A 22,115-nucleotide genomic window follows, 5' to 3' on the forward strand; every position below is an offset into this window, starting at 1 on the left:
GGTTTTAATTAACATCAGTTTGTTATCTTCATTATTGCACACTAAAGAGTTGGATTATAATGATTTTAGACAAATAGCTTAATCTAATAAAACATTTGTACTACATTTAATTCTAAGAGATTTAAGAGAGATTTGAAAAGGTGATCAATTGCAGGGTTATATTAAAAGATCTCAAATGGTTTTAAAAGTGGAGAGAACTATTTTTGTGCCTTGATATCAGAGACTGGAAAAGAGAATTGTAGTTTGATGCTTTAACTGGTTCTACAGATCCACGAATAGCTAGTACTTAACAGTAGCACAACCGAGAAAGTACTCCTTTTCTTCTTGAAGGAACTGTAACACAGAGACGTTGGTTCCTTTGAAATTATAAGCTATCCTAAATACGCAGACTTGATTTAAATTGTGTTGTGTTATTGATTCATTAAGTGTAAGATGGCCTACTTCTACAAACGTCTCTGTGTGCAGACTGAAGTCAATGCAGCTCCATTAGGGATTCAGAGTCAGATTCATCCCTGCACAGGGTAGGCAACAGCACAGGGATAGAGGAAAAGGGACTCGTGTCTCCCCCGTTCCAAAGGCGGTAGCTTATGTGGCCTTGGCCCAGGCTATAGAATCCCTGAAGGTTGAGCTAATATATGTCCTTGTTGCAGTGGTCAGGGTGCAGATATTCCCTGGCCATGTCTCCTCCCACCATCTACTGTCCCTCATTCCTGACTGTCTCTGCACTATCTTATACCTGCCCTGTAGCCCTGTGACGGGGTGACGATTCACCGCTGCAGTGCCTCCTGCTGGTTGGCCAGGGAATTAGCTCTTTTCAGCCAGGAGCGCCCTCTGCCAATCAGTGTCTCGCCTGTCGCTGGCCCTGTGCCCCTCCCAGACCCCGGTGCCCTTCTAGATTAGGGTTCTTCCCCCGGCAGTACCCCCTCAGTCTGGGTCTTTCCTCCCCAGGGGAACCCACAATCCCTCCCTTGCCTCAGTGGCTACTGTCAGTCATCCTCTAGCCCCCACTCCCTGGAGCAGACTGCACCACTCATCAGCAGCAAGGTGAGTCGGACTAGCTGCCTCTGTCTAGGTCTGGGCTGCTCCTCTGCAGCCTTAGTACCCTTTTGTGGGCCTTTACCTCGGCCTGCAGCCTGGGGGTCTGCTAGGCTGGAGCTCCCCAGCTCCCTCGACCCTTCCCCAGCACTACCCTGCCCTAGGTACCCTCCTCAGCTTCCCAGGCAGCCAGGTCCTCCTCTCTCCATGTAGCTAGAGAGAGTCTCTCTCTTTCAGCTCCTGGCTAACAGCCCTCTTACAGGGCCAGCTGTGGCCTGATTGGGGCATGGCCCCACCTGTGGCTACTTCCCCCAATCAGCCTAGCTTTCCTCTGGCTACAGCCCTTTCTTAGGGCTGTTTTAAGCCCTTTGAGGCATGGCAGGGTGATGACCCTGCCACAAGCCCCTTTACACAGGGTGGTACCAGGGCAAGAGGAGGTCTTACCATTTCTCTTTTGCAAGGTAGAATCAGTTACCATTCATCATCCTTGCAATCCCAGCCCTACAGCTAAATGCATACTCTGAAACTTTCCCCTTGAAAGCAGTAGTATTGAAATTCTCCACACCATAGCATAATCCTTTAGAGATTAAACTGTGGTCCTGAGAGGCTTTGTGGCTGGTCCACTGAGCGCTGGCTGGTCACATGGTACTGTTCCTGTTCATTTTCTGCTGTTAATTGCACTAAAACAAGTACAAAGTTTAAGAATCCCTGCTTGAGGGATTTAGGGTAAAGTCTTCAAGAGTGCATCAGTGACTTAGGTCCCACTGACTTTCAGTGAGAGAGTGGAGCTTCTCTGTATCTAAGACACTTTTGAAAATAGGATTTGGCTACTACCTCTCTTAGGGATCTTTGAAAACATTACCCTTAATCTTGCCGTACTGCATGTTCAACATTTCCATTGAAGTTTATAGTAGTTTTAAGTCAACAAGGGCACTTGGTAGTAGGAAATTAGGAGTGAAATATAATAAGCAATAGACACAGTAGAAACCACTGAATACATCCACACTGCAATTAAACACCTGTGGCTGGCCCATGTAAGCTGACTCAGGCTGGAGCCCAAGCTCTGGGATCCCATGACAGGGGAGGGTCCCAGAGCTATAATCCAGCCTGAGGCCTAACATCACACTGCAACTGTATAGCCCCACAGTCCAAGTCCGGTGAGACTGTCAGCTGACATAGGCCAGCGGCAGGTGTTTAATTGCAAGGTAGCCATACCCAGTGGGGTTGCAGGCTTTATAAAACCATAGAATTTTATTTTGGTTTCTGAGAAACTTTTGAGTTTCAGCAAATGCTTTTTACCCTGACATAGCTAACTAATTTTCAAAGGAACTGTCATTTTCAAAATTCTAACTAAATGGAATCCTGTACTATGCAAGTGACAGATTCTGGGTGCCTTGTAATTCTTTCACTGCTTCTAGGACTATAATAACAGAAGAATGCAATTTTAAAAATGCAGCCTCCCAGAACTCATGGTCTGCCAGAGCCAAACAGAACTTGGACTTCAAAAACCAAATTTGTATTTGGCGTAAATTGCTGTAGGTCCATTCAAGTGAATGGAACTATGCAGATTTGCACAACTGCAAATCCAGCCTTCACAACGTTTTGATTCTCTTCAGAATCTAGAACCTATGGCTTTGGAAAAAACCACCTCTCCCAGCCCTAAGAGTGTGTGCATCATTTTTAGTTGTGTTCCTCATACACTCTATTAGAACAGGACAAGAGCAATTAGCAATAGTCATAAAAAGTCACGTACCATAAATTGTTCGGCAAAGTGAATCAATATTCTTTTTTAAATAACATCATATCAGCTACACCACTATTAACAGCATACCTTTGTTGTCCTGCATGTTAAATGTACAGAATTGTGGCCCTTAACAAACAGTCTTAGAAACCCTCATTCTTCTCTTCTCACTCAGTAATATCATTCATTTCTGTGTGAAAGTAATTAGAAGTTAGATATGCAACGGTCCCAAACTGAAAGACTTGGATCAATCCTCTGTTTCAAGGACTAGTGAAAGCACCTTAAGCTATTGACATGGCTGTGAAATAAAAGCTCAGAATTATTCCTAGGTAAAGTGCTCCACTGATGAAATCATAATGACATTTCCTGTTTTAGGTTGTGCCCATTCAGTAGAGTCAAGGTGGTCACAGTGTTCTTGGCATTACTTTTCAGAGAAGTCATTCGTATGGCAGAGGAGCTGAGCAGATAACTGGTGGATCTCTCTTGATGAGATTTCCTCCTGCAGGAAAGCTGACTGTTGAAATGTCTCCTAAAACTCTCACTCAGAAAATACAGTGCAAATGGGTTGACGCAGGAGTTGCAGAAACTCAGTACTCGGGCCACTAAGGTAATGATCATATGTCCTAGTGATGGGTCGATCTCACTGTAATTAAAGGACCGGTACATGTACAATACATGGTTAGGGAACCAGCAGATGGCAAAAAAGCCAACAAAGACCAGAACAATTTTTGCCAGACGCTTTCGAGTTTCCATCTAAAATGATAAATCAACAGAACCCAAATTAACAACACAGAATAGAACTAATCCACGTAACAGACTTAATTAATACATGTAACATTTCACTTAACATTAACTCTAACAATGAATTCAGATAAGATCGGTAAAATTACTTCCTTTAAGGGCTAAATTACTTTTGCTATCTCATTTGATTTCATTTCTCATGTACAGTTCACTTTCATTAACCACTCCTTAGCTGCTTGCAGCTACACTAGATAAACTGGCCTTTATATATGGGTTTGTTAAATAGATAAGTACACCAAGATGGACTCATATTCCAAGTATATATTGGCTTTCAGCCACCACATAAGATGGTAGAATAGATTCCTTTGGAACATATCTCAACCCTTGGCTAATTTGAAAAAAAAATTGAAATTTGGAGACATTATTAGTCTGATGCATGGAGTGTTAGCTAAGCAATGGCACTTACATCCCATTATTTCCCCCTGGGGCTGAAATGCCACAGCTTGTACCATTCTCTTAGCAAATCCCCAGAACAGGTGCTCTTAGCACTCAGTGGCATCTCAGATGCAGACTGAGGTAAAGGGTCTGGTAAAGCATCCAAAGTGAGACTAGAGAAGCAGTTCCCAATTGCATTGCTGTAGAATAGTGGGAGTTGCAGGCCACCTGTTCCTCCGAAGCCAGTTACAGGGCTAAATGTAGGGGAATATGGCCAACACACTGGTCCTCACAAAAAACAAGATGGAGGGAACAGGCCAGGTGGTCAACCCCTGAAGACAGTGAAGGTAGAAAGCCACTGTGTGTTCCCTCCACTGTAGGAAAAGCCAGGGCCTGCTGTGGGGAGGAGGGCTTATGCGGAGGATTCCTGCTTTCTGGCTCTATTTTTCACTAGAAAAACTCAAATGAATTTGAGGGTGTTGGAGGGTTGCAAAACCCTGTGAACTAAACCAGTAAGTATAGTTCACCAATACCCATCCAAACCCAAACCAGCAGGTTTCACACAGCCATAGAGAGCATGCTGTTTTCTATCTCTGCAAAGTTTGTGCCTTGAAGGGCACACACTCTAGGCCTCTGAATCTCTTCTTGCTTCTACTGGGCCTGATTTTCCATTGCCTTTCACCTTGTGCAACCATGTATACTTGTACAAAGTGAGTTGGAAATTGGCTATAAATGCTACCATTCCGATCGAATAGGATTTTACACCCATTTTGCACTCTATTCGCAGCTGTAAATTGCAAAGCTAGCAGAAAATATGAGATGTGTACGTTCCCCATCTGTTCTCTTTCTTAGAGAAACTCTGGTTGGAAGCAGGAATCTGAATCCTTTACCATTTATCAAGTGTTATGTACATAGGTCAGACTGTCCTCCCCCTTTTAATCTAATAGATTAACTCAACAAATAAGTAAAGCAAAAATGTGTTTTGTTTTTTAAAGAATCTCTGGCAGTTTCGGAAATGTGATGAAAATTAGCTTTACTTTCCATGAGGTCAAACAAATGGCTCTTTATATTTCACAGAGTAAGAAAATGGTCCGTGCAGTGATGGTAAGTGTGTGTTTTTAAAAGGAAACAGGCTAGAATAGAAACAAAATGTTGAGTACAGAGGACACAAGGAATTTTTTTCATTATTCTGTTAAACATATTTTTAGATGGTAAATAGTTTATCTCTTCTCAGGGGGTGAAAATGTAACAGTCTAAAATGTGGCAGCAAATACCCTACCTAATTCTTTTAATCAGCATTGGTCTTTTATTAAGCAATCTAAGCTGTCTGTAAAGTGGATGTAGGATTTTGAGGCAGTTTCCCTCAGAAAGATTTACTTTGTTGAACAGTAAAACTGTTGTGTCATTTACATTGATGAGTAGGCTGCTGATATGGCTTGTTGATCTGTCACATTGATTTCAGTTGGCTGTTAATATGCTCTGTCTCAAAGACTTGTAGCATATTGTAATATAGAGGATGCAAAGAAGGATGGTACTACTAAATATGGATTGTGGAGAACCTCTGTACATTCAGCATTTCTATTCAGAGGAATGCCTCCAAAATCTGACTGCTTATCCAAGCCACTTTGTTCTAGAAACAAGAAGAAATCCTTACATGGATTTTCAGCACTTCGTAGTTTCAACTAGACTAGAAGTCCTACAAGAACTGCCTTTTCTGTTGTATTTCAATACCTAGTTTCCAGGCACAAGGTTTTTTTACACCTTTGATGAATCTGGCCCTTTACAGTTTGTTTCCACAGATTACTCTGTAATGCACTGGATTTCTTTCAGCAAGAGATGAGTATATAGAGGTCAGAAAAGTACAACTGGTTGCCCCAGCAAATGCTGTTTCTTAACAAATACAAAAGTGATCGCTAAATCAACAACACATAGAAATACTCAAGTCACCAATACCATACATTAGTATAAATAGTAATTAATGTCATCAGTTGAATCGTTTCTGTTTCTTACTACAAAACTAAGACAGAAAAGAAATAAACACACTCTTCAGCTTGTTTTTCTTTGTATTTCTTATCTAACAGAGTAAAAATACTCATTCCAAACTAGTCTTAGAACTGTTGTAAAATAAGATTTAACATAGGGAGATTTTTGAGATAATGGGCCTATGCCTATGAGAATTTTAATATAATCCTAGGCCTATACTATGTATTGTAACAAAGTTCCTCCTCTACCTTGGTGGGACTTGCGCTTATTGACGGATTTGCTCGCCTTGGAGCTTCACGGCAGCCCTCAGTTTGGCCATTTTCGTGAACCCACAGTCCAGGTCAATTCCTCCTGTGTCTGACCAGGAGTTGGGAGGAACCCGGGCCCACCCTTTACTCCGGGTTCCAGCCCGGGGCCCTGTGGAATGCAGCTGTCTAGAGTGCCTCCTGGAACAGCTGTGCGACAGCTGTACCTCCCTGGGCTACTTCCCCATGGCCTCCTCCCAATACCTTCTTTATCCTCACCATAGGACCTTCCTCATAGTGTCTGATAATGCTTGTACTCCTCAGTCCTCCAACAGTATGTGTTCTCACTGTCAGCTCCTAGCACCTCTTGCTCCCAGCTCCTTACACATGTACCACAAACTGAAGTGAGCTCCTTTTTTTAAACCCAGGTGCCCTGATTAGCCTGCTTTAATTGATTCTAGCAGCTTCTTGATTGGCTGCAGGTGTTCTAATCAGCCTGTCTGTCTTAATTGTCTCCAGAAGGTTCCTGATTGTTCTGCCTTCTGCCACTCTCCTGTAGCCATCCGGCCCGACCCTGTCACAGCATGTTACAGCTTTTGTGCTTTTATTTTAAAATGTGTACAGCAGACAAATCTTTCACTATACAAGTGCACTGCAAATAGCTTACCTGTCTTTTAGAATGCTCACTATATTCTCCAGGGATATTGTGTGCACTCTTAATTAAAGTCTTAGCAATATGATAGTAGTAGATACTAATGATGGTGAGAGGGATAAGGAAATATACTAAGAATATCAGCACAGAGTGGATCTTCGGGTGCATGTCATCTGTCTGGGGATACGGTATGCATGCCCTGAAACTGACGTTATCTGTGCCATTGATGTGGGCCACTTCAGAGAAAACTGCTTCAGGAACTGCTAACATCATGGAGATTATCCAGATGGCAAAAGCTTTAAAACACGTCCACAGAACTGCATTTGATGTTTGGATGTCCATGGGATTTACAATTGCTTTGTACCTGGAGAGGGGCAAAAATAATTAATTAATTAATAATAAACATTCTATGTCTGATGCATAAAGGCAATACAAGCCTTTGATTAAAGTAACATGTAACACTTGAATTTTTCTGATGTGATGTGTCATAGATGTACATATAATCTATTTTACTACAGTATATTGTATTTATTAATGTATATTAAATATAACATTTAATAATTACATTTTTTCTGTGAAAACCACGTGTTGTATCAAGAAATTCAATTCTCTCTCTCTCTCTCTCTCTTTCATGACAGGACACTGAATTATTATAGCTGCAGCCACACCACCTGGGACTGTGGTCTTGTCAGCTCTCATCAGTTAAGTAGTGTTAGGCGTGAACCAGATGCTGCCAGAAATTGATGTTGGTGATTCAGTAGATGGTACACTGTCACCTGAGCCATTACTGAGTCAGTGTTAGAGGGTTCTGTGCTGTTGGTGGTGTCCTCTTTAAGCTGAGACATAAACCAAAGTTACTGATCACTTGTGGTAACAAAGAACCCCTGGCTTCTGTTCTGAAGAATAAGGGTGGTCAGGCTGGCAAATTTAATCAGTGTGTCCTGTCTACTTAAATTCCCCAGGCATTTTCAAAGGGACACATTATTCTTCACTCCCTGTCCTAGGGCCCTATCCTGTGAGGTGCAGAGCACCCTGCCCGCCAACTGAAGTTAGTGGGAGTGGAACTCAGCACCTGCGAGGAGGCATTCAGCATATTGAAGAATCTGGCCCATTGTTTATATCTATGAAAAGACATGGAATAGGAAATGGTAAGTAACAGACTACAGATGAAATCAAACATAAATGATGTATTACAACATTAATGAAAAGCAATTATGCAGCTTCTCTATTTGTACAAAATTGGCACAGATGTAGATAATAGGACAATCTGAAATCTATGAGCTGATAGATTTCTATAAACAAATTTGGCTAGGTTTTATTAACATTTGGAAGTAAACCTAAGTAAGGAATGTTATTTATTTAAATTACCAAGGAAACCCATGTTCCCATTAACCTCTTTGATGAACCCAGCCCATTGTACTTTGCCAGTTAGGTCATGTAGTTAATATAAATGAGTTTTCAGTTTTAATTAGAAGTCTTCCCTAAAAGTCTATATTCCTCCCTTTTCTAACATTACCACCAATGGCAAGGGTGCCTCATTGTAGGAAATATTTTTATAATAAATTTTCTTTCTCTGGAGCTTGGGCATTCTGCTTATAAATACATTCACATGCTCACTTGAAGCTCCCACTGTGAATATCTGAACCTGCCTAGTGGGTATGTTACAGAGCTTCTTATCGTTTGCATGGAAGAAACTCCCTCTGTCATCCTCCCCCCAACCCTTTCCCTCAACACACAAACTAAATATCTTAGTGTTGGAATGAAAGAGTATCCTCTTCCTAAAGTATTTTTGTTGGAGGCACATGGTGTCAAACCCTAATATTGATTATATCATCTGTGACGATTATTTTAAAGAAACAGATATAATTGCCGCTTCAAGAGAAAAAAAGCCACTCAGGTGCTAGATACTATCATCTTCCATTGCACCTAATACTATGGGAAAGAGCTTTCTTGTGATTTGTTGCTTTTAAATAATAAAATACCATGAATCAGGACAATAATTTACTATAAATATTCATTTTATGAATGAAACAGCAAAGTACCATTCTCAACATCTGTACTTCTGTGACTGCACTAATGTCATTCAAGGGACTGAGACCCAGGGCCTCTCAAGTATTTAAGCACTTAAATACCTTTGAGGACCTGGGGCTGGCTGAGCTCCCTCTGCTTGCGCTGTTTTCAGTATTGTATTCTTTCCTTCCTGCTTACAGAATATGCATGCATGGGAAGACATATAAAAGTTCAGATATTATCAAAATACGACTCTGGGTACCGAGAGTAAATCTGAGTGCTAAAATATGTTTCATTTCCTTCTGACTATTTTCCTTCTCCTCCCCCAACAACTTCATCATTCTCACTGAAATTGATTGGGGAAAATAATTTTTTTAAAACAATGAACCAAATTCAGTGTTTGGATGTGCATATAGGGCTCCCATGAATCCAAGTGCAAAATTTAGCCTGGTGTTCAGTCCTTTTCCAGTGCTATGAAAGTATGGGAGATTATCAAAAAGTGTCTGCATGAAATTATTGAAATTTGGAAGGGTCACCATGTGTTAATGCCATATTTGCTCTATGAATCCTCATGGAGAAGTTTAGAGAAAAGAGACAGCAACTGAATGAGGTCTTTATGGACTTGGAGATGGTTTATGATCATGTACCACAAGAATTAGTTTGGCAGACTTTGGGACAGAAAGATGTGCTGGAAGGATATGTCCTTCTTATCTAGGATATGTATGATGGAGTGACTACCACAGTCAAAACCAAACATGGCTACAACTGAGAATTTCCAGTAAATGTTGGCCTGCGCCAAGGTCAGCATTGAGACCTTTTTTGTTTTTGTTGTCTTGGATGTGGTAAGTGAGAATATACGAAGGGAGTCACCTTGGAATATGCTGTTTGCTGATGACTTTGTGATCTATGCAGAAGACTGTGAGATCCTGCAACCAACTTTCAACAGTGGCAACACAGTTTACAGTGAATGTTGGTAGGACTGAGGCTGTGACAATTGATGGAGGAGGACCTGCCATAAAGGATATTACAAGCAAAGAACTTAAAGTGAAATAATTTAAATACCTTGGATCAATGGTTGCTGACAATGGTACCTTCCTGAGCGATGCCTGAGATCATACCAAAGCTGCTTGGTGCAAATGGTGGGCGATGCCCCCAGTTTTTTGTGATAAAAAGATACCAACAAAGTTAAAAGCTAGAGTGTACACAACTACAATTCAACCCGTCCTAATATATGGAACCGAGACTTGGCCAGCAACAAGAAAAGAAATCAGTATGCTCTCCCCCATGAAATAAAGATGTTGAGATGGTCAGTTCCATGATAGAAAATGAAATGAGGTTGTGAGAGGCCTAATGCAGGTTGCCCCAACTGAAGACAAGTTGAGGAAGGTGAAGCTATGTTGGTATGGATGTGTCCAGTGGAGACCTCAGAGTTATGTTGGTAGGATGGCCTTTGCGATGATTATGGATGGAAGATGATCAAGGGGGTGGCCAGAGACTCAGAACATGGACTGGATATCAGCAGAACTTAGAACAATTTTCATGACAGCCAGGAGTATAATCATGAGTTTTGGAAGAAGGCTTTAAAAGTTGCCAAACTGGAACAGGGAAGTAGCAAGAAAAAAGAAAAAGAAGTCTCTAGTCCTTACAGCTATACCACCACTACAGGCATCAGACTCCCTGTGCTACTCTGCACTGTACTGAGTCCACTTCCTGCCACATACACTGTACCCTGAAATGAAGCACGTCTAAATGCCTTTTGGGTATAGCTTCAGCAGCTGGACTAGGTTTTTCTCTTACAAAGCCATCAGAGCCACCACTTTCAGGCAGCTTGTCAGCCATCAGGTAAACCGGGTTTCAAGGTAACAGCCACAATGACAAAACAGAAATATCACTTTTGCTTTTCTGCAAATTTGGGGTGTTTCTTTCCTTGTCTGTTTGCCACCAATGAGATCTGTTTCATGGGCCTGCAGCACTAACAAGCAGCTTTGTCCAAAACATGCCAGATTTTCTCAGTACTTCTAACACTGAGATGACTCATTTGCTTAGGCCCTGATCCTGCACCTTTGAAGTCAGGGGGTGTTTTACTGTGCAGGATTAGGGCCTAAAAACTACACCATGTAATCTGCATGGAAATCAATTGAAACGAGGACCAACAAAGTAGTCAAAGGCGGGTGATCCTCACATCAGGAAGATCTAGTCCAATCTTTGAGCAGGGGATTGGACTAGATGACCTCCTGAGGTCTCTTCCAACCCTAATATTCTATGATTCTATGATCAGAAACATCCATTTCAGCGTTATGTTCTAGAGACAAGCTCCATCCACACAAACTGTTTGACAGCAATCTGAGAAGTGTAATGAAAACCATTTGTCTGTACCTTACAAAAGAAAATCCCTTCCATTTCTTAACAAAGAACCATAATTAATATTGTCAAGGAATATGGAACTACAGGGATTTCCTTTACTTTTATTAACAATGCTGTTGACCATATAAATAAACTCCTGTAGTAATGCCAAACAATTAAGTGCAATGTCCTGTGTAAATGAGATGTATATGCTCTCACCCCTTACATATACACAGTGCTAACACACCACATTCTCAGCAGATGTAAATAAGCATGACTTCATTTGTTGTTTGCAGTTGTGTTGTAGCCATGTTGGTTCCAGGATTTTAGATACAGTGTGTGAGGTAATATCTTTTATTGGACCAACTTCTGTTGGTAAAAGACAAGCTTGGAAGATATCATCTCACCCCCCTTTGTCTCCATAATTTCATTGACATCACTGGGGCTATGCCTCTTTATACCAGCTGAAGATCTGGCCCAAATTGAGGTGTTATTAACTGATCTCTTTCTATAAAGGCAAGCACCGATACTGCCCAGCAGTTATAGAGACAGCTGGATCCGCCAGTTATGAAAAGAGTGAATGTTTTTTTCAATTTGAAGGCGTTTGTAAAAACATAGATGATGCAAAAGTTATATCTGATTACATTGCATTCCTGCTGTTTTTGAAACGATTGAAACACAGATTATGTTTATCTGAGAATTTCAGAGACGTTAATGGTGCCAACTACTGACTCGAAAAGAAAAGGTGTTGATCACTGAGATGTAATTTAAAGCTGATTATTGAAATTGTCATATTACTGTGATTTTTATTGGGCTATGTTTTAAGGCTATTGGGGAAGTTTTTTTGGTACAACTGACAGCCACATAGCTTCCATTTTAAGATAACAGGACCAGTGCTTAGCCCACAGGTAATCCCCCAAAATGTCATCTGCCATGTTCATCTCTCTACTGGCATTTTACTTTGGGTGTGATTATGTATAGGTTTGAAATATAAGAAGACATTATTTAGCTTGACAATATAAAGGGTCATCAGGAGTCTAAATACAGAATTAAGGTGTAACTCAGCACTTTTTATGACGAGTCAGTGTCCAGTAGTAGATCATGCAGAGAAATTTTAGACCGGGAGGGTGAAAAGTAAACCCTCTAAAGCAAATCCTGCTTTCCTTACATGAGCAGCTGCATTGACTTTTCCAATATTCTCTATTTGCCTGAGTAAGATGAGCAGAATTTGACTATTCAGTACAGGAGAAAATGACCTTATTCATATGTTCTAGTGTCCTGGGAAGTTCTTTCAGGACACCTGAAATGTCCCAGTTTTTCATAGAATCAGTCCATTCATTTGGTGCTGTTTGTTTTTTAACAAATATAAAATGCTTGTTCAAGACATATCCCTTTGCTGAGTAGAACTGCCTCTGCATTTACCAGTGGAATGATCATTCAATGTGATGACAAGCATTAGGAGTGAAGAGAAGTTGAATGGGTGAGTGGAGACATGATTAAAACTGTTCATATGCTCAAAGTGAATGTCAGTGACACGTGTTCAGTGTTTCAGGATAAGTTTCTGTGGAAACAAAATCTGCCATGCCAAAAAATTGGTCCTTTTGACCCAGGAACTGGCAGCAGCAATAGCCTAGCATGACACTTTAAAAAAGAAAAGGAAAGCTTATGCTCAAATAAATGTGTGAGTCTCTAAGGTGCCACAAGTCCTCCTTTTCTTTTTGCGGATACAGACTAATACGGCTGCTACTCTGAAACTTTTAAATAAGATACTCTTGTCTTTGGTATGATGATTTCTCCACCCTAAAAGGTGTCACCCTAAAAAATTTCCCATTTTTGATTTTGAAAATATGATCACCTTGCAGGTAGGAAGTACAATTCTATCCTACTCAAACCCTCCTCCCCCCGTCTATATCTGGAGTTTCACAGGAAGATGGGACTATTTCTCTGACTTTTCTTTTTCTCTTGCCTCTTCCTCCACCTCTCATCTAAAATAAACCTACTGTACTTCTTACAGGCTAACAAAAGCCTCCCAACAGGAGGCCAACTCGCAGATCCATGAAGAGCCATAGCCTCTTACTGCCACTGGCCTGAATCCATTTACCTGGTATTGCACAGCCTTTCACTGACTGATAAAAGACATCTTTATCTATTTGCTCAAGCCTGTTCCTAAGGAAGGTGATGATGTAAGAACGAAAGGAGTATTTTCCAATATTCTCTATTGTAATGATATTTAAGCGTATACGTGCATCCAAAAATTCGCTGATGGGCACCTTTTATACAACTTAATGTGGCATAACAGATTCGGTTCAATATGGAATCTGGTCAGAAAGGCTAGCAGTGACTGCGAAAACAGCAAAAACGAAGGGCCTGATTCTTCATTCCATGACACCCATTTTACACCCCTGTCTAGTCTAGTAATAGACTAGATGATCAGGCTATAAAACTTATTGGCTCCTATGAGTCTTGTATCCTGGAGGTTTGAATGGGCAAAGCATTTGAAGGGAGTGAAGCATTTTGGGTTTTATTCCTCTCCCCCTTGCCCTCAGTATGGGCCTGATCCAAAGCCCACTGAAGTCAAGGTCCTTAGTGAACTAATGATTTCCAAAAACTTCCCAGTACATCGGAACAGGTTGGTTTCAGAAAATGGGGAAAGTGAAACAACTTCACTATAGTCTGTTTAAAATAACACTCCCACTAATACATAATTTATATAAACATCATTTCAAGGTGTGTATATATACCCACCTCGATATAATATACTGTATGGCCATTGCTACTGCCCAACCTTAGGCAGTGGGTCAAGAAGCACACTATTGCTCTGCACATGCCTGAATAAAGAAAATCAATTTTCATCTCCTAAAGGTACGACTATCAGAGGAGAAGGTCAATAAAAGATATTAGTTGCCCAGAAGCATAAATGTCTGGAGGCAGAAGCCTATGGTGTACAAATCTGTTCAATTACAGTTTACCCTTATAAAACTATTACTGTCATAAACCGTTCCCCATGTTTCCTTTTTAAACTCAGTGATGGGCAGAATAATTAAAGAGCAGCTACAGGATAGCATGTCCCCCTGATTTTCAGAAGTGTCATGGCCAATACTCAGGCAGTGTAAATGAGTACAAAGCTCTGTTGACATCAGAGTCATGTCCATTTACTGCAGCTGAGGATCTGGCCTTACATTTTAAAATCCTGAAGAAAAGGAAACTGTTGCCTCATCTGCCTTTTCAGCTGTTCCATACCAGTTGCCTTAGTCTCCCCTTTTCAACATATCTGATTCCATTTCATTTGCACCTTCTGCAGAAGCTTTGCATTGTAGCAACACAGAGACATCCCCCTAGATTTTTGTGTATTTGTTTATTGTACCTAACAAAAGGATCAAAGACACAAAAGTGTATTTAACAAAAATAAAGAAGGTATGGAGAGAAAGCAAAAATACACAATTAAAGAGCTCAGTGTGTAAACCAAGTATTGAAAAATAAAACAAAAGGTAGAATATTAATGTGGAAAAAACAACGGATAATACAAAAGGAACAACACACACACAAAATAGGAAATAGACAGAGAAGGCAAAATGAAAAATGATACACAAAAAAATTAAACCCCCAAAACCACCTGAAAGAACGGATGTTTCTATAACAAAACACACATTAGAAATATTCTGTTTCTGATGCAATTCTGCAATCTGAAGCAATGATGCAACATAAGTATACATTTTGGGTGAGAAATATATAAAAATCAATTTCTCTGTGTGTGTGTGTGTGTGTGTGTGATTTATATATATATTATTTATAGAATAAATATGGAAGGTACTTAGCTCTTATATTTATATATATAAAAGAGCTAAATATATTCACTATTTATTCTATTAATAAATCTCATCTCAGTATGGTCAGTAAGGAATCTTTCCCCCCTGGATAGCATTGCCCAAAGAGCTATGTGGACTAGGTTTCCTTTTTCACCTTACTTTGGACCACTGCTAGAGGCAGACTACTGATCTTGATAGTATGATCCAATGCAGTAAATCTGTACACTCCCGTACATTCAGTTAAGCTGTGTGAAATGGTTAAAACTCAGAACAAACTGAAGGATTTGGGGCTTTTCATACTGTAAGTAGGTAACATTCTGATCATCACCTGAAGAGAAAAGATACATACAATGCACATAATACACAATGCCCCTTTTCTGGGGGTTGCCTTTATTGTTAACTTACATAACAACACCAAAACATAAAACTCAGCTTAAGCTATCTCCCAACAGAACCTTCTCTGGCCCAGACCCTAGTTTTCTGTGTCTCATCCCTGGTTTACACTACGAGTTTAGGTCGAATTTAGCAGTAGTCAGTAAACTGCACTAGCGAGCTTTTAAATGTCCAAATGCACATTCTATCACCATTCTGCACTTGCTCAGCCTATAGTTGAACTGCTCCTTACTACTGTTCAGGGTGGCTGTGTATGGCTTCATGAGCCATGGCATTAAGGGGTAGGCTGGGTCCCCAAGGATAACCATAGGCATTTCAACATCCCCAAGGGTAATTTTCTGGTCTGGGAAGTAGTTCCTTCCTGCAGCTGTTCAAACAGACCAGAGTTCTTGAAGATGCGAGCATCATGCACCTTTCCCGGCCATCCCACGTTGATGTTGGTGAAACGTCCCTCGTGATCCACCAGTGCTTGCAGCACCATTGAAAAGTACCCCTTGCAGTTTACGTACTGGCTGCCAAGGTGGTCCGGTCCCAAGATAGGGATATGCATTTCGTCTATTGCCCCACCACAGTTAGGGAACCCCATTGCAGCAAAGCCATCCGCTATGACCTGCACATTTCCCAGAGTCACTACCCTTGATAGCAGCAGCTCAGTGATTGTGTTGGCTACTTGGATCACAGCAGCCCCCACAGTAGATTTACCCACTCCAAATGATTCCTGACTGACTGGTAGCTGTCTGGCATTGCAAGCTTCCAGAGGGCTATCACCACTCACTTCTCAACTGTGAGGGCTGCTCTTATCTTGGTATTCTTGCACTTCAGGGCAGGGGAAAGCAAGTCACAAAGTTCCATGAAAGTGCCCTTATGCATGCAAAAGTTTCGCAACCACTGGGAATCATCCCAGACCTCCAAGACTATGCGGTCCCACCAGTCTGTGCTTGTTTCCCAGGCCTAGAATCAGCGTTCCACAGCATGAACCTGCCCCATTACCACCATGATATCCCCATTGCCAGGGCCCGTGCTTTGAGAGAAGTCTGTGTCCATGTCCTCATCACTATCATGATCACGCTGTCGTCACCTCCACTCCTGCTTTTGCAGGTTCTGCACATACTACAGGATAATGCGCGAGGTGTTTACAATGCTCACAACAGCAGCGGTGAGCTGAGCAGACTCCACGCTGCCGTGGTATGGTGTCTGCAGGAGAGCAGAGTTGCAGTGGAAGCGGTAGATGACAACAGATGCCACAGAACGACGAGAGGACCTGCGAGGTAGATTCATGGCACCAGGAGACCAGGAGAGCAGAGTTGCACTGGAAGCAGTGGATGATGATGGTTAGCAGTCCTACTGCACCGTCTACTGACAGCAGTATGGTGTCTGCACGGAAAAAAGGCGTGAAACGATTGTCTGCCGTTGCTTTCACGGAGGGAGGGGCGACTGATGACTACCCAAAACCACCCGTGACAATGTTTTTGCCCCATCAGGCATTGGGAGTTCAACCCAGAATTCCAATGGGCAGTGGAGACTGTGGGAACTGTGTAAGGAGGTGGGGATGACAGATACAGCACTTGGTATCTGATTGACTACACCTGTTGGATGGTTTAAATTTCTTCAAACCCCTCCATCATACACTCAGTGTGCCAACAGAATTTAGCACAAAAAAGTGTAGAAAATAATTACTTTTTGCCTCCGGTCCATGTTTTAAAGAGAGACAGACTTGATTAGGAGAATGTGGACACCTCTGAACACAGACTTCTAGTCAAGATAAATCTTTTACTATTAGTTCCCCACTTATGGGATAAAGTCCATAAAACAATACTACTTGTAATGATGTTGCAGCTCTGCAAATGCTGACACTGTGACATGACATTACTCATGAAAATACCACTTTCTGTGGCCTATGTCTCATAAAATGACCTCATGGTCCAGTGTGTATGCAAATATTTAAGGATACAAACCCAGTAGCTGCTATGGGATATTTTGCACCATTGCTGAAAGACCTCATCCTATTATTTTAATTGGGTATCTGACAATGTAAGAAATAATAGAGGTATGAAGTGACTCAACAAGCATTTTATTTTCTATTATAAAGTCAGAAATCAGCACTGAACTCACATATTTTTAAGGTTGTATAGAACTGTAGTTGTTTTTCTCTCCATTTCTACATCTACTTTTGCATAGTTCCAAGAAATGCTACTTGAAGCCATAGAAGATTAAAGTAATATTGTATTGAATAGCTGAGCTATTCAAATCTTAATAATGATGTAAGGTGCTGATCCAGCAAAGCACAAAAGCAGGTTCTTAACTATAAGCATGTACTTAAATGTTTTTGGATTGGGGCCAAAATGATGATAGGGCTTTGCTATTAAAATGTAGGAGTTAAAAGGCTGGCTCTAGTGTAGTCAATGACAAATCTCTTATTAACTTCAAGGGAGCCTGAATTTCAACCATGACCATTACTCAATTATCCTAAAAGCCATCTAATTAGTGCTTTCTTTCGGTCATGCTTTTAAAAAAGAAGAAAAAGTCACTCTGTATGTATGGTGATAGGACCCGATTTATGCTTGGTCTAATTCCATTGATTTCAATGGAGTTACACAAGGGCTGCATTTGACCCCCTGCACTTTAAGCATTTGTTAAAAGGAAAAATAAATCTAGAGAAAACAGCAGAATTATATTTGATCACAATATTAGAAAAATGTGACCATGCAAAAAAGTATGAGCTATAAACAGTAGCCCATGGTATTGCTAAAGGAAGCTGAAAATGTTAGGCTGAATCTTTAGCTGGTGTAAATCAGCATAGCTCCATTTACACTTCCTGAAAATCTGGTCCATTATCCTTAACTCAGCAGAAACCCACTTGTTTCACTTCCAGACACATTGAAACTTGTTTTCTAGGCATTTTACAGATATAATTGTTTCTAATCCTCACACAGTACAATTTCTACAGGAAGTTTACATGGAGAAAGATCATGGGAGCCCAGTATTCTACAAGGGACACAATACAAGGTACACATTTGTTTCACTAAAAGGAAGAGGTCACCAGTTTTCTGAGAAAATATTTATCTGTAACTGAAAGGTCAAATGAAATACAAAGCATAGTTAGAATAGCTGTATATGGAATGAGTACCACTGTAATATCCAAACAAGGAAATTAATATATAATTGACCCCCATCCACAACAAGTCTCAACACTCAAATATACTGTTCAGTCCATGGTGACTTATGAAGTCAACCCTTGTAATATTTTATTTTCAGAAATCACCATTACTGTAACATGTGTCACTTGATGTAGGGAATTTCCAAACTTATGATTACTATTAATTACACTATGGGAATATTTAAACCTTTCCTATTTGCTCCTCATTCCAGTTTATCCCAACTCCTTTTATACAATCCAAATAGTAAATATAGGCATACTTTTAAAAAAAACTCTGAATATTTTATATATGTTATTTTGTATGTTTAACCCCATTGAAGTTTAAAGGGAAAAATTCAAACCCTTTTTCCTCCTAAAGCTAAAAAAAGATAAATTCACAAATCTCTCCTTAGGTCAGTCTAAATATTTTCAGTTGATTCTCATGTCAATGATAGACCAGAAAAACTTTTAGTTCCAATGCAGTAAAAAAGTACAAGTACTTTAAAGGGTATCTTTGAAAAGAGTACGTTTACTGTGCACCAAACTAACCATGTAGTAAACTACAGTGGGACCCCTGTAACTTCTTTGGCAATTAGTCCAGCATTCCTTCAGCATGAATGCCTTCCATTTAGTTCAATGGGAGCTTAAGGTCCACAAAAGTGCAGGATAGGGTTGAAAGAGTCCTCTTCAACTCCCATTAAGTCAAGACTCTCATTGACTTTAATGAAAGCTGGACGGTGTCCAAAAGTAATAATGACTCAGTCAACTGAAGTCAGTGGAAGTTTTTGCTGAGTAAAAACTGATGGATTGAGATTGGTAATTATTTACCAAGTGAATAAGTCCCCAGTAAATGAAAAGATAATCTACAGAAGAAAAGAAGAAATACAGCTGTCAAATAATATGCTTGGCTTTATCAGGGAAATCACTCACATTTCTACTACACATAATACAATACAACCCTCTAAAATGTTAAAGGAACCACCTGTAATAAAAATATTTTACACAGTCAAGACAGTGTGTGTATTGCTGTTTTCTAGGATGTCAGCACTAAAATATATGCAGTCATCATGACTTCAGTAGTATTTTTACTTTCATGCATCTTTATTAATATAATGAGGATGCAAAACTATATGTATAATAATACTGAATTTATGATGACTCAGAAGTTATATCTCAAAAGTAAAATAAATGAAACTTGAACCTCTATACCACATCCTCCATATTTCACTGGTGATTTGACAAATCTCTGATTTGAAAATACATTCCTTCCATATCATATAGAATATCACAATAGCACTTTTTAAAATGAAAGTATATTTTGCATGTCCACTTTCATATACAAGGCAGTTTGAGGTAAATTCCTGAACTGATGAAATTAGAGTGTTACATTCTCCTTTAGGGATCTTTCATAAGTTGTAGTCAAAAATACCAAACATTAATATAGATTAAATGCTTTATACAAAAGTAATAATATAGGGCCTGATTCAAAACCCACTGAATTAATCTGACTTTGAGGGGCTTTTGGATCAAGATTTTAGATTAAATTAGACTCTTTTGCAAACTGGCTGAAAAACTGGGGAAATAATTTTGTTATACCCTGAAGGAAAAAGTTAAAACAAAAACAAAGCAAAAAAACAACAAAAAACTTGTGTAAAGCTAAAGATACATTTTCCAACACAAACCTTTATCACTGTTATACACTGAAAGCCAGTCATACGTGCACATGGTCAGATAAGACTTCCACAGAAGTCAGTGAGAACTTTGCCTGAAAGAGTTCAAGAACTTTCATCTGTAGCTGAAGAAAAGTGTTCAAAACAGGAAAGAAAAAAAGATGATAATAATTTAAAGGATGCAGTCAGTCATTTTGCAATACTTTTGTCATTTAGGACCTGAGCCTGCAATCCCTTCCTTATTCAAGCAAATACTACACCTGGGAACAGTCCCAGTGGAGTAATAGGGCTGCTCACATGAATAATCACTACCACTGTGAGTAAGAGTTGTCAGACTAGGACATGAGGGATGGTGGAAAGAGAAAGTGTATTTTTCTTTATCTGCTATTCCTCTAGAAAAGTTTGAAAATGTTAACGGAGCTGATCCGGTAGCCTTGAATTCCTTGAATGGTTCTCTTTAAATCATTTAGCAGAAAGAGATGCAGGAATAAGCCCTTTCCTCTTTATGTGTTGGTTATTGGGGGGAAAGGGGAGGGAATTTGTTTGTTTTTTTTATGTATTTTTGGAATGGAGATGAAATGGGTATCACTGTTTTGGGCAACAAAATCAAGGTATATAATTCAAGGGCATGTCAAAACAGAACATTTTGGTGCATCAGCATTCCTATGATACCAGAATAGTTCTGGTACTAATATCTGGTAGCTAGTTGCTCCTGTAGAGCAGAAATTTCTCTCTCTCTCTCTCTCTCTCTCTCTCTCTCTCTCACACACACACACACACACACACACACACACACACACACATCCTGCAGATAATGATGATCTCTAGGCGTATTGCCATCTTACCTGTCTGCACTCAGGGCGGTGAGAGTGAAGACGGACACGCCCACCGAGGTGAGCTGGATGGCAGGGATGAGTTTGCAGCCCACCTTTCCGAACATCCATTCCTCGAAGAGGTAGCGGGAGGCATCCACCGGCATGCAGGTCACCAGCAGCAAGAGGTCTCCGGCGGCCAGGCTGGAGATGAAGATATTGGGCACGCTTCTCATAGCGCTGTTGGAGATGAAGATCTTCACCAGGGTGATGTTGCCTAGCAAGCCCACAGTGATGATGAGCAGGTAAAGCGAGGGGATCACACAGCGGACGATAAACACCGCCGTGCCCCGGGAAGGGGGCAGGAGGTCTGTTTCCAGGAGCACCCCTGGCACCAAAGCATTGCTTACATTTCCTCCTGGGGGCTGCACGGTGAGGTTGAGGGAGAGCTCCCCAGCCATCCTCCCAGCTCCGGAGATACCAACTGCAATGGGAAAGAGCAAAATAATTTGTCTCTGAGTCAGCAAAGAAAATCTTGTTCTTTCTTTCTTCCAAGTTTTCTCCCACCAAAATCGCAAAGGAGGGATTGTCTGCGGACAAACACTGAAGAGTTAAAAGAGAGAGACCTTCAGTTGTGTCATTTCTCTACCCAAAGCCACTTCTTCGGGGTCAGAACAGTCTCTTGCACATTGGGAAGATGAGGGGAACTAAACGAGATCCAGAACGCAGCTTTCTGTTCTTAATCATCATCTTCAGGATGCTTCTGTTCTGAAGGGCGCATCCCGAAGTCCTTTCTCACAGCTGGTCAGATGGGAATAGTGATGGGACTCGCATAACTTCTAGCCGGGTCTTCACTGCTCTGGCAAGAGAAAAGATTGCAGCCCTCCAGGGTCTGTGGACCTGTACAGCTCCTTCCACAGGCTTTGATGATCCCCAGCCTCTTCCTGTGCTGTGTTTCGGTCCCTTTCTGACAGAGCCCAGCTGATGGACTGGAGGCAGGCTGGGTCTTCTACTGCCTCAGTCCTTCCATTTTTACATTCGCCCAGCTCCGCCTTGCTGGGAGGAGCCACCAAACCCATTGGGTTGAATGCCTGAAGTTTGGTCCGTTGTGGT

General features: G+C 40.8%; 1 protein-coding gene across 1 annotated transcript; it reads right to left on the reverse strand.

Annotated features, from left to right (window-relative positions):
- Positions 1 to 3,127: 3,127 nt before the first annotated feature.
- NMBR (neuromedin B receptor) lies at positions 3,128 to 21,463 on the reverse strand. Its single transcript, XM_077811778.1, has 3 exons — positions 21,036 to 21,463; positions 6,848 to 7,196; positions 3,128 to 3,529 (listed from the first exon to the last, which is right to left on the reverse strand). Exons 1-3 carry the CDS (start codon positions 21,461 to 21,463, stop codon positions 3,128 to 3,130), a joined length of 1,179 nt encoding a protein of 392 aa, XP_077667904.1.
- Between the last annotated feature and the right edge of the window lie 652 nt (positions 21,464 to 22,115).

This window comes from Eretmochelys imbricata, chromosome 3 (assembly GCF_965152235.1).
Source record: "Eretmochelys imbricata isolate rEreImb1 chromosome 3, rEreImb1.hap1, whole genome shotgun sequence".
Lineage (NCBI taxonomy): Eukaryota > Metazoa > Chordata > Testudines > Cheloniidae > Eretmochelys > Eretmochelys imbricata.

Bases quoted from the DNA above. Each gene is read 5' to 3' on its own strand.
- NMBR (XM_077811778.1), bottom strand. From the start codon at position 21,463: ATGGCTGGGGAGCTCTCCCTCAACCTCACCGTGCAGCCCCCAGGAGGA. The intron at 7,197-21,035 runs GTAAGATGGCAA...GCCCCTCTCCAG, and splicing joins ACCGCCCTGAGTGCAGACAG to GTACAAAGCAATTGTAAATC. The intron at 3,530-6,847 runs GTAAGCTATTTG...TTATCATTTTAG, and splicing joins GTGAGCATTCTAAAAGACAG to ATGGAAACTCGAAAGCGTCT.